Here is a 13,646-nt window from a genome sequence, read left to right on the forward strand (position 1 = left end):
ATATTTGCATTTGATCGATGTTACAAAACTTGTATGAATAACATAAAATTTTAATATATTAAAATCGAGAAAAGGATTCAACGACGGTCGAATCCTTTTACATATGTTTCTTTGAAAATATTCTCAAAAAAGTATATTTGATGCTACATAGAATATTCATCAAGTATTCTGTGTTATTTTGGTTAACTATATCTTCATATCTCGATCTATGTTCTCTTATTATAAATTAATTGATTAAATTAGTTTTATGTTTCAAGCAATGAAGAAAATGTAGCTATTAGAAGTTTGAGAGATCATATATGATAAAGTTCTCTCAGTATGTTTGATTCACAATGTTTACTTTAACGTTTAATCCCGTCCGCACTTTAACGGATTAATTCAGGTATTATCGCCGTGATAGCGAAATAATCGTTTAAATTGTCTTGACCGCGAGGCATTGATCCGACCGCATGTCCCTTTGTCGACGGCGGAGAGTTACACAGGAGAAACCAGCCGCGCGGTTTGCAAGTTAATGGAAGCCGAGTGACAGCCGATCAACTTATCGGCTCCGAAAATTGATATCGGGCACGCCCGCCGCCAGTATTCAGCCGCACGGCGATTTCATCGGAAAAATATAAGTAAAGATTCGGGCTGGCGTGGCGCTGGCTCGTCGACAAGGGACGTCCGGGGAACACGGCACGCTGGCTGTCGGCCAACCCAGTCCGTATTTAGGTCAAACTGACCTGCGCCGCCACCCTCCGCCGGGATCCGTTCTCGGATCCCGCATCATTCTCTCCCTATATCCTCCTCTTCCTCCTCCTCCTCCTCCTTCTCCTCTTCCTCCTCCCCTTCGCCGCGGGGGTCGAAGATCGCTGCACGAACGAGGTCCCTCTTCCACGGTGCTGGCGACCTAGTCGGCGGTGTATTTCGCCGCTTTTACGCCCGGACACGCGGTGCACTCTCTCGGAGTGGCACACTTTATCTTGGAAGATTTGTAAACGCGCCGAGTGGCGACGGCACGAATAATCTAGAGCTTACGGTCGAATCGAACGGTGGAGGCGAAAGGCACTCGAGATGCGTTACATCTTATCTAATGTCTATGGTTAATTGTAACGCGATAATTATGTGGACATTTCGATTGTCTCATTTGCCCGGTCGGTTTATATTGTAAATTCCAAAGAAATTAATTTAAATGTTAATTTGCTAACGGGCATGGAGGTGGGAATTGCTATTTCGTGTAACGCCGCATGCATCAGAAGCTGTTAAAGCTCACGGCATAATTTATGGCGTAATCATTTCGTCGGCAGCTTCTACTCCCCTTTGAGACTAATGGAAATTGTACCATGCGAAAGCGTGAGCAGAGCCCATAAAGAACCCGCTGTCTATACCGCACCTATGAATGCCCGAAGTTATCAATGCTAAAATGAGTTATCATCGAACAGAGTAACGTCTATGGTCGGGTAATATTTTTCTCTTTTTTCCTCTTCCCATCCCACCCCCACCTCTCTCTCTCTCTTTGTCTCTACATTTGTTGCCCCGAAGGAATTACTTTGTGGGTACTAAATCAAACAATAGAGAGATCTAAGGAAAAAAGCCTAAAAGGTATCTACGCCTCAGGGCGTATATGTATTTTTTAGAGTATTTTATAGATTTTATAATTGCAAAGGGATCTTTGACGCGTTATTTATCACGTAATTATGGAAAAAGCCGGATCCTTTATCGACTGTATTTTAGCACAGCGGAAATTGACCTTACGTACATATATTCATGATAATATTCCCGTGAGAACATTTTGATTTCCAAGGGCCCTTTTAGATTTCCTGCAAACAACCTGCTCAGATGCATTCGCACGATTCATCCTGCAAATCGGTTTTCTTGAGGAAAATTCTGCTTGAGGGAAACGCGCGAGAGATTTATTCGCGACGCAGGCAGGCACGTACGATAACAAAATATCGGAATTATGAATCTTTCATGGACGGCAATGCTCCGGACCTCGACGAAATTGAAACGGGACCGAAGTGTTACAATAAAAAGCGGCCCGGACTCGAAATGGCATCCTTTCACAGCTGCGCCAATAATTGATCGCCGGAACGTAGATGAATGTCTATTGACGTTGCACGCGAAAACGCAGGATAAATACCGTTTGCGAACCAGTTCGAGCCAGGCGCATATCTCCGAGATCGATTTTGTCCCGACCGCACGTAGGGAGAACGCTGCAACGTTGCGCCGCGCCGCAGCGACGTGTGTATCGTGCATCTTCCACGAAGTAGTTTATCCGTCTACACACTCTACACAGACGAGCTCCAACTCTCCTCGTATACGCTGCGAATAATTTCTGTCATAGGGAGACCCTTTAAGCGGGCGCGCGCGCGCACACGTGAATAACAGTAGATTTTATAAATGGATAAAAGTTTTCAATGGAGGGAACGAGGTAGAAGGGCCGTGGAACTTTGTAGAAACGGAAACGGGAAAGTAGGTCTCATGGAAACCACTGATTAATCTTTCGCGGCGCCTCTTTCATGCCTCGCTGAGAATAAAGGGTAATTTTGTTATTCCGTAAAAATAGCTGCCGGCATTTGTAATTTGTTTCGTCAGGAAGAAGTTTCGCCTCTCCCCCTCCCCCCGTAATCAGGCCAGTTGCTAAAATAAATAAATGATTTTACGTTGTACGCGTTATACAGCATTCCTCTCCGTACCGTTGAAAAAGCCTCGAAAATAATTTCATAATTTAATCATCACCTTCAAAGTAGAAGGAATGCACTAATAAATAATTAATAACTTTAAAACGCATACACGTACATGAAAAGAAATGTTAAATATCTTTAATACTTTCTCTGACTGATAATTTCTTATAAAAAATAATTCTCTTGTTATTTCAGATTCGCAAAGCAATAATGCATTCTTCGAGTATTTCAATCTGCATTGCACTCGCAATGTCCTTCTGCTTGCACAATTGTAGAACGTAATTGCAGTTCGTAAAATAATTGATTAGACAAATCTTTATTGTCATCTTTATTGAGATATCTCGGATATTAATGTAAATTTGCATTTTTTATTTTAAAAAAAAGTGATGTTTTCTCGAATACGAAATAGGCAGTGGACTGCGGGAATCTGCAATTAATTTCCTCTTTCATAATTTTTTTTTTTTTTTATTTCGTTCAACGCTGCTCTTCATTATCTACTTTTCTATGCTGCCGGTAAGTAAAATCAATACATCTGCATGAAACTCTATTAAGCTAGAAGAACGAACGGCCTCGCCTGAAAGCTTCCCTTCGCTCTGTTAATTTTTGCGTCGCGACAAACCGCTGCATTTTCAGGCGAACAAAACTCTTCGCACGAAACAGTTTGGACTAGAAATAAATTCGCGAATTTCGAAGCCCTTTGAAGCATGTTTCTATGTTCCCTTGCGCAAGAGAAGAGACCAGCCCTCTCTCTCTCTTTCTCCCTCTGCTTCTCGGTCATCAATCTCTCGCAACGTCGTATCGTGCCGACTTTACGGAGATAAAAAAAAAGATAATAACAACGCTACACTGACGCGAATGGTGTGAAGCTAGATGAACGAGCGAGAGAAAGTAGGGCAATTTACATATAGTGCGCGCCCGATCAAAGTTCTCTCTGAGCATCCAGCGATGGAATATTATCAGCGAAAATGGCGACGTACGATAGAAATTCGACGAAGTCAGCAGCTTTGAAAAATATTACTTAGCCCTACCGATGTACAGTCACGAAACTAATAGTCCGGGCACAGGACGCGGAAGTTTATTTTATACTACAAATTCAATGTTATAATTTTTAGAGAAATATTCGATTGGAAGTAATGCACGTAAACCCGGTAATGCATTTCCATCAAAAGATTGCTTTTGATTTGTAGCATAAAATAAACTCCCAATCTGTTGCGTGGCCAGATAATTAGAGTTTCGTGACTGCAAGTAATTATAAGATTATCTTGCTTATGTAATATTATTTTGCCACAATATTACCATCTCTTACACACATTAGTCAAATTTAAATGAAACTAGAGAAGTACTGAAATAAAGTGGAATCAGCGCATCATCTTTGTGGCAATTTTATTTACATACGTTTTTCAATTTAATTTTATTAATAACAGGATTAATAACAGTAAATTTTTACCTGTTTGAACACAAGTTTTGTTGAAATGTATCACTAGCAAGGGTCTTTACTTACAATCAACTTTTCCCTAAAAAAATTATAATAATTTAATTTGCAGCATAAAAATATATAAACTTTCATTATCTCCTGCGTCCGGACAATTAGTCTCGTAAATGTACGCGCTTCCTTATTAGTTGTAGTGCAAATCGTTCGTGACAAATCGAATTTTCGGTTATTCTATCAAATATCGTTATCTTCGTGTCAACAAAAGTGCGCGAAACTGCGCCGCGATTTTCCTGTTATTTCATCGAATTTATTGTACAAACCAAGGCATCGGGAAACGGCGAGGAGGGGGGGAGGAGGGGGCATAATCTTCGCCCCAAAACTCATTTCCGGAGATAATCCCCGGATAAGAACATTATTCCGTTGCCCTATGCATTAAAAAGACCGCTACCTGTTAAACGCGGCGTTTATTACACAAAGCGACGGTAATTCGTTTTGTCGCGCGATGTTGTGTAATAGTGCATCGCGAACTAATTAATATCTTGTAACGTAGAATTAATGCACACCGCTGACTCCATTAAATTTAAATATTTTCTACCGTCACTAAAAGGTATCACAGTTATTATCAACATGATAACGCTATTTTACGAATGGTAAGCTAATATTTTAAAATGTTTTTGAAAATTTAGACGAAAATACGAAATGCTTGGGAATAAAAAATGCTGCATTTATAATCCAGTAACGTAATCCCATTGCCTCTTTGTAAACTACCCTGGACATACTGTCTCATTCAGTTTGTAGAACGAATAATGCTTATCAGATCAGCCGCCCGTCGTTATTATTCTCTTGTGCAATTAAACTATACGACTGCCGCAAGCTCTACAGAGACGAGAATTGTACACGTGTCGTGCAAAATTGTATTCTCAATTCAAACGCTATTTGAATTAGTCTCTTCGAGCCTCTTCAAGTCAAATTGTCAAGTCAAATTTAATTTACTTTTAATAAATATTGTTTCTCTTTTTGTTTCAAAGAGACGTTATATGCTTTGAGGTGCCGCGAAGTGTAAAAAAATATAATTGCTTTTCCTAAAATGGGAGAGCGATAACTCTTATCGCAATGCTACAGCCATCTGTAGACGTTAATCTTGCGCTCGCTGCGAGAAATGCATAAGCGAGACGAATGCACGCTGCACCTCGTACCATGCTAATCCAGCTTCAATGTCACTTTACTGTTTTCACAAAAACAACGGGAACACCTTCTCGATAAGACTAAGCTCGTAATAAACAATGCGTTAACTACTTTTCGGAGCGAATTAAAGTCTTACTTAACGCATTATCTGCGTGTGTATATCTTATCTAGACGATAACTGGATTCGTGAGTATCGGCGCGCTTGTTACTCAACTTCGACATCGTTACACTTCCTCAACATCGTAACAGCGAAACGCACTCACCGCTTATTCGAAATCAATTATTTATTGCCGACTACATGGAGCGAAAGACGAGAGTATAGTACGGAAAGAAGGTGAGATTGCGAAAGTGAATCAGCGATTGCTCGTAGGCAAAAGTAATCCATGCCGTACATTACGTGCGTATTATAAGTTGCAGTTTATCTGCAAAACAAGATTTATTTGATCCTGACGCAGCTATGTAATTTAATTTAATTTATTTTTCATTTCATTTATGCGCAGAAGAAAAAAGCAACATTCTCGTTTAGAGAATATTTTTTTTGAAATGTTAAATATTAAAAAGAAATTATATAGCGTTAAGCAAATTATTTTACTTAAATTATGAAAAACTCTGTACAGTTTTATCAAGAAAAATATATTTTCATTATTAAATAATAATTTTCATTAAAGTAATAGATATCGGATAAAAAAGAATAATGTCAAGAATTTGAACTTTTTAATACTATTATTGCGTTCCACTTTTATATGACTATTATAATATTGAAATAAACATACAATATTTTGTTAAAATTAAAAATTATAAAATTTTTAATTTTTAATTTTAATTTTAATTTTAATTTTTAATCTTAATTTTTAATTTTAATTTTAATTTTTAATTTTAATTTTTAATCTTTTAAAGGAGATTAAATTATGAATAAGCAAGATTATCATTGTATTATATATAATATAAACTGTAGTTTTTATATATAATAATGATTGTTAAATAGAACACATTCCTTTTAATTTGATGTTTGTACTGTCTCTTTCTGCATAAATAATGTAATATAATTTAATTTAATTATATTATTAGCGGAGAGCTTGCTTATATCTTCGTATACGCGGGAGTTTTGTCAGGATAATACCGGCGTGTATATGGTATGTGTGTGTACATCCTGATGCTATTACTGAATGCTGTGTTACGTGACTTTCTTCCCGTTTTAGTATTCTTCCCGTACCAGATCGACAATATTCCCATGTAGAAGGCGATGTATTAATCTTCTTGTGTGCGGCACGAAACCATTTGTATTATCTTAAATGAAATCCATAATTTGTGATTCGATTTCCAATATTCTCTTTAATTCTAGGAATTTTTTAAATATTTAATCATTTGTAATCCCTTTTGTGCCAAAAATGATGACAGAAATAATCGTATTGCAATTAATAACGTTAATACGATTTATATTAATCAACGTATACTGAAAAAAAAAATTTATTGAAAAACTAAAATATTTGGTCCAATAAATCGTGCAGATTTAATTAAGACCTGGTTAAAAAATTCAATTGATTAACATTAATAGGTATCTTTTTTCTATGCAACTAAACTGTCGAATCAATCCAATATTTAGTTGATCGTCTCTGACTAAATATTTTACTTTTTTAACCAATTTTTTTCTTAGCATATCTTCGTACATTGCAAGCATTGCATTGTAAGCACGCATTTGATTTCTTTCTCGTTTTCTATCTGCCACTACAGCTGTGTCTTAAAGCAGCGAGGTATCGCATATTGCATTTGTACAAGTTCACGTTTGACCTCTCTCGTTTCGTTCCGCATCCGTTTCCATCTCCTTCTTGTTCCTCGGGACTGTACACTTTTACAGCGATGGCGCCAAGTGAAACGAAGCAAATTCATTGCTTGACGACGACTCTCACGCATCAGAATTTCGCGTATGTAACGCTCGCTTCTATTTCTCGCCGGCTGTGAAAAATTCGCGTCTCGACAAGAGACGAGACGCGTTGAGAGGTCGCATCTTCTTTTACTGCTCGTTATCCACGTGAAAGTTCCCTAATGACACAATCTCGAAAAATATATCATAAAAACCTGAATTTACACTCTTTCAGAGAATATCTAGGACTGTATGATATATTCGGATCAAAATTTTTAGCCGGATGAGAGAGTTCTAAAGTCAACAAATATTTTTTTAAATCTGAAACTTGGCGCCAGAGTTAGATATCTATGTTCCTCTGCATTTGATCTGACTATCATGGAACTATCGGAAAATTCAGGGAGTTGTAGCTGAAAGGTGCGTTCATTTTGAATCCGAATTTTCAAGCATTGTTAAGCACGTTTGACTCAGCGCCAATTATGCATGGCGTACCTGTTTGCCAACTCAAATTTAATTGCACTATACACATTTTAGCTAAAATCTACGTTAATTATTTATATAAATAAGTTAAAATACGGAACAAACTGTTAATATTGTTAATTTATTGTACAAGACATAAACAAATACCATTTATTCATGCAATTGTTACATTGAGATATATTATTAATGTGTTGGAAATTTTTATAAAAAAAAATAAAAAATATACGTGGCGTTTACGGTAACATAAATCCTCATAATAAATTTTAATAAAAAATATATGCACTGAGAGAAAAAGTATCTAAACCAAAAAATTATAAGTGGGTCCTAATAGTTTATTTATTTGCAAATTAAACATTTCTTAATTGAAATATTTATGTACATAAAATAAAGAAATAATTTTTAATCTAGTAATTTGTTTTAGAAAATATTTATTGTCGGGCTATTTTTATATTTAAGCTAATTAAATTTTTTTAATCTAAGAAAACAATTTAATCAAGTTTAATTAATAATATTATTAGTTTATTTATATAACTCTTATTTAAATATAAAAAAATTTTAAGTAAACAAAATTATATGCTTAAGGTAATACGTCTACTTAAAAGTAAATATTATCACTTAAATAGAACAAACAAATACTTACACTAAATATCTGATTTTAAGAAAATATATTCTTTTTCATTAAAAAATTTTGTTCTCTCATATATGATTAGATATAAAATCTACAATAAATAATATAATTATGTGTAGTAAAATAATCGTGACCAAAGTTGATTACAAATCAATCACTTAGCGCTACACAAAATAGAGTGGCAGTTCGCATTAAGAATGATGTTATTAATTACAAAATTACTACAAAGTCTATTTTCATTAAACGCTCGAAACAGGATGCTCGGTAATGTACAGCGGCAGTGACAGAAACCAGTCATTCGTCAGACGCTACCGCTCCTTGACGCCGCGCAGTAGTAACTGCAGCCCGTGGCCAGACGCGTCTCGGGCTGACAGAACGAAATGGTTTATGTCGACCATTAGTCTGACGGACACGTAAATTTCCTAATCGCTCAAAACTCGGCGTACTGAAACTTGTAATCACTGTTGCGTTAACAAATGGCTATATCACGAGATACCAGAATATGAAATGTTTAATTAAATTCGGACTAACAATATGCGCGGAAAGTATCTGATAATCTGAAACTAAAATAGAATTAACTAAAATAGAATGATATGGTAGAATGCATAATTTTATTAAAATGCGAAAATCTGTTTTTCGATTATTTATTACCTAGTCTGTTTTTCATAAAACTTTTTTATAAAATAAAAAAGTCGGAATGCGACATTCGCATTCGTGCGACAATTCAATACGTTTCAAATAAGGAGAATCTTTCGTTACGTCGAATTGTTCGCCGAAATTGACTTATCACCATTTAGCACACGATTATCATTATCTGTCGCCCATACCGAGCCAAGTCTATAGTCAAAGCTGATTGTTAAAGGGATTGTGCCGAGACTAACACAACCCGGAGTGACCCATTAGATCACCAAGCGGGGTTCTGATTAGGGGTGACCCGGTGCTTAGAAACGGTGCGTATTGTATGTATGTGACAGCCGTTCAATTCTACAGCGTCCTTGTCTGCCCGGCGAGCTACCCTTGATTTCCACCCCTATACATCCATTATGAGCCCTTGAAACCTCACAATAGTTCAGTGTGTAACCAACCGAAACTAGGGGTAATTCCGCGTAGGACGGGGGCGGGCGACGAAGCCAAAGCAACTCGATCGACAAGTGCATTCCCGATTCGTATAATCGATGGGAATAGTGAACGAGTTGCGCGAGTTTAAAGGGAGTTCAGCTCCCAAAGTGAGCGGTAACATTTCCTCTAAGACGAAATTACCTAAGAGAGCGATAAGAACTACGAGAACAGTAAGAAAAAAAAAAGGGAGGAAATACCAGTAATGAGGTAAACGCCTTGTAGTAAACTTACAAGGAGTTTTAAAACTCTTATCTCAATTTTTCGACAGTTTAATGACTAAAAAGTTACAATCGCACATCGGCCAAATATACATTTGTTGCTAGTTCGAAGAATTATATTGTCTTGTATTATCTTCTTATGGATCGGTCGCGTCATTATTTTTAGAATGCTTTTTATCGCAAGGAGTCCAAAAAAGGGATATTAAGGCTAAATTTACGGAACTAAGAAGATTTGAAATGTTAGAGATCCGCTTTAGAATGCTCCGACCCTTCGTAATTTTGTACGAACTGACATTTGTAGTTTAGGTACAGCTATATAAACCTAGAAAGAGACCAATAAGATTGTAGTACAAAACTGTCAGACAGCAGGAAGAGAGCTACTTTAAACGAATTTTTTACACGAATTCACTTGGTTCAAATTGCCCAGTAATCATAAAAGCATTACCATGTTATTTTAACGATATTCAGTAACATGCAACATTTTCAAATATACATCGTATTTTACACAACATCAATTTAAATATACATTAACTGATATTGGAGATTACGTTTTTACAATATTTCAAGAGTGTAAAAAGAAACATATATCAAATAATCTTTTTGACATGTTTATGCAATATTATTTTGAAACGAAAAATAAAATCAACATTGCTAAATGTTTCCTGCTTACTGAGGTAGTTTTACATCATCTGCATATTATCATAATTTAATTTTTTTATAATACATGGCTTTACCTTCAAAGCATGTCATGATAAAATCATGTGTGGCATTTACCGTGTTATTCTTGAATAATGAAAGACCGTTAGATAAACGCACTATATCTATAAATTACATCTATAAATATCACTATATATTGACCAATCCAACTAAGTTTGTCTTCACTGAATTAGTAATGGGTAAAACAAGTTAGGTAGTTGAATGTTCGTTATGTAGCGCGAATCTTCTAAATAAATAAGTATTCGCGGTACATCCCTTGGGTGTATTTCTACCGAAAATATCAAGTCGTTGATTGCGTGTGTCTTTCACCGGCCCCTCGTGAAAAGTCCTATTCGCGGTCTTTGATTGAGCGCCGTTTTTCCAGGACCGCCGCAATTGCCATTAAACATGAATGACGAGGGAAAGGGAAGAGTTGCCCGCTCGGACGATGCCTCTTCCCCGGTCGTCCGAAACACCGGGCCGGAATGCCTGGCACGAAACAAACGACGCGGCTCATCGATAATTCATTACCATCTTCCATCAATTCCTTATCTTGGCATGCTCCACGATCCGCGGGGGGATCGCCCCTCGTAATCTCTCTGATGGAATCGGCTTGCGACTTGACGAGGGAAAGGCAATGTGTATTATGACGTTCGGCGAACTTTCTTTCTCCGATATTTTATATACAGGCGTTTAACGGATGCGGGATACCTCAAATACTTCTCATCGATTATAAGATATTTCGCGAATTCGCTCACGCGTGAGGGAAATATTTAAATATATGCGAGCGCGTTATATTTATGCGTTTCTTGCCGTTCCCCCTTCAATAAAATTCCAAATTTTCGTTATAATTTTAAATAAAATTTCTGTTATCTGAATTATTACGATAAACCGATGGGCGCTTTATTTTAAATAATGCCGTTGCTAATCTTTAATTCTTTAATCTCGCGATTATATTGGAGACCCTGTAATCGAATTAATTTCAGCGACTCTGTTCGCAAGAATACTAATTCGGACAGAAAGCTAAAATGAAACTTCCGACAGCTAACGAAATAATGACTTATTATTGGAATCGCGACGAGTCCGTGAAAAATCAAGATAAAAATGCCGTATGAATTGATTAATGCAAATTCAATAATTGCATAAAATTTTGTCCTATTAAATCATCAACTCTGCAATCAGGCACTGTCGAATAAGATCTGATTCTGACAACTAACGTTCTTATTAAATAAAAAATGTGGACATGGTGCATTTATCATATCTTATTTTTTTTATAAAGAGAGTACATGATGAAAGTATCGCGGAAGGCAAGCATTTTCTCTTCGACCCCTTCATTTCTCATAAATTTTTAGCCACAGATACGATTTTTCACAGGTCTGGGAAAGTGCACTTCCGGGTTTGAAAAATGCTATTCGCGAAAGAAAATTTACGGACGGCCGTAACAGCGTTGTTGGCCACAGTAAGAAACCAGTTTCAAGAAGATAAGACAGAAATCCACTTTGCGACAACGTACTTCTCCATTATTTGACAACGGCAAGCCACCAACATCGAAATTATACGGTTTATAAGTCATCGAAATAATTACATGATACATGCACGATATCTATAATTTGTGTTTTTTGTTCACGATATTTATCTTCAGCTAAAAACAAAATTAATTTGTATTTAAAAAAGTAATCTAACAAACAAAATAGCCATTAAACAATCCCCGAACAATAATAACGAATAATTTATAAACTAAACTTTGCAAATTTTGCAAAGTTGACAAAAATAGCTGTTATGTATAAATAGGAATAAAATAACTGTATTTCACAGAATTTAACAAACTTGGTAAAAATAACAGCCGTTAAGTACAGGAATAAAATAACTATTTATATATGCGTACAATATAAAAAAGTGATAAAAATAAATCAAAGTACTTTAATGTGTATGTTGCAGCTTGCAACAAAACGTACTACGGCGACGTGGGGAAGACGTACGATCTGGAATTGCATCGACCGAAGGAAGATAAGGTGCCTTACATTTGCAAGCTCACCTTCAACGCGCCAGGTGACGATTTCGGCGACATCGTGCAGGTGAGTCGTTTCGAATAATTTCAAGTTATCAAATATTAGGAGATTCGATATTCGATGTTGTAAAAAGCGTCAGACGATTTATTCATGAACTATCAAAAAAAAAAAAGAAAAAAAGAAAAAACCGCGCCCCGGAAATTTGCAATAAATTACGCTACACTGAATCGGACTTTAATTAAAGTATGCATTAACGAAGTAACGAATAGTTCGATGAAGAAACGCGGAAAACAGAACGGCGCTGGATTTATGTAGCAAATTAAATTCCGAATACTTAAGTTTTTATCGAATCGTATATTAAGGAAGCCCGGAGCCTCAACAAATGATTATCTTCCTCTCCGCAAGCGAAACGGCTACGGGCGCTTCCGAGCGTTTCAAATTCTTCTTGACGGGAAAGTTTTAAATAAATTAGGCAGCCAATCGCGAGCCAGTTACGAAAAGCAAGAAAATTTTAATTTCAACAAGAGTTGACATAGACGGAACGTTGGCGATTCCGGAAAGCAACACTTTCACACGTCTATTTCGCGCAGAAAGTGATTCTTTGTTCGAACTCCTGTGAAATTAAATGTAGAATTTTTAATAAGAACCGTGCATTTTCCAACGATTATGTGAAACTGAAAAACGGGCCCGCGCGCCGAGTTTCCGAGAGCGCGAAAACTCCGTCGAGTGCACAAAAACTCTCGCCTCCGGCTGCCGAATTATTTGCACAGCAATATTTGCCAGCTTTCTCATATCTGCATAGTGCAAGTCACGAGAGTCCCTTGTACATGTCGGTGGTCTGCGTGCAGATGTTTACTGGTCTCGTCAAAGAGGCCGCAGTCGCGCTAAAAGTCGCAGTGATGCAAAACAGAATGTGGCAGCCCGGGCGGAACAGCGCTTGACAATACGCTCAAGTCAACATAAATTTGCGTATTTCAGTTTAATTCGTCGAGTATCATCTTACTTGCATCTGCATTTGAATAACAAAATAAGAGACGGCACAAATAGTAACGAAAAATTTAGTACAAATAATTGATCTGATAATTTATTGCAAAATAGTCTCAAGCGAGTATTTATTTATGTATAATAATTCGCAGGCATGGTCATGTGCATTACGTAACAAGCGTTCCAAATCTCTATCGCGTCATCCACGTTCACGTGATTATAGCTGCGAACTGCTTTCTGTCACTGTCAAAGCGGGACTCAGTCGATGTTTTAATCGCGCAGCGCGGACATGTGCGGCTGCTCTTTCGAATGAAAAACTGTGTGGACTATCAATTGCTGACAGGTTGAGCAATGGTCGATGACGCCCCGAC

General features: G+C 36.9%; 2 protein-coding genes across 7 annotated transcripts in view; one reads left to right on the plus strand and one right to left on the minus strand.

Moving 5' to 3' along the window:
• LOC105201659 overlaps nucleotides 1–13,646 on the plus strand; it is a 164,567-nt gene that overhangs the window by 132,604 nt on the left and 18,317 nt on the right. For all 6 annotated transcript variants that reach the window (XM_039451927.1, XM_026136582.2, XM_039451929.1 and 3 more), the window contains one exon: nucleotides 12,221–12,357. In XM_039451927.1, coding sequence (XP_039307861.1) covers nucleotides 12,221–12,357 — 137 coding nt within the window. The remainder of the gene's footprint in view (nucleotides 1–12,220; nucleotides 12,358–13,646) is intronic.
• Nucleotides 1–13,646, minus strand: part of LOC105201658 — a 54,415-nt gene that overhangs the window by 7,344 nt on the left and 33,425 nt on the right. The window lies entirely within an intron of this gene.

This window comes from Solenopsis invicta, chromosome 7 (assembly GCF_016802725.1).
Source record: "Solenopsis invicta isolate M01_SB chromosome 7, UNIL_Sinv_3.0, whole genome shotgun sequence".
In the NCBI taxonomy this organism is placed as follows: Eukaryota; Metazoa; Arthropoda; class Insecta; order Hymenoptera; family Formicidae; genus Solenopsis; species Solenopsis invicta.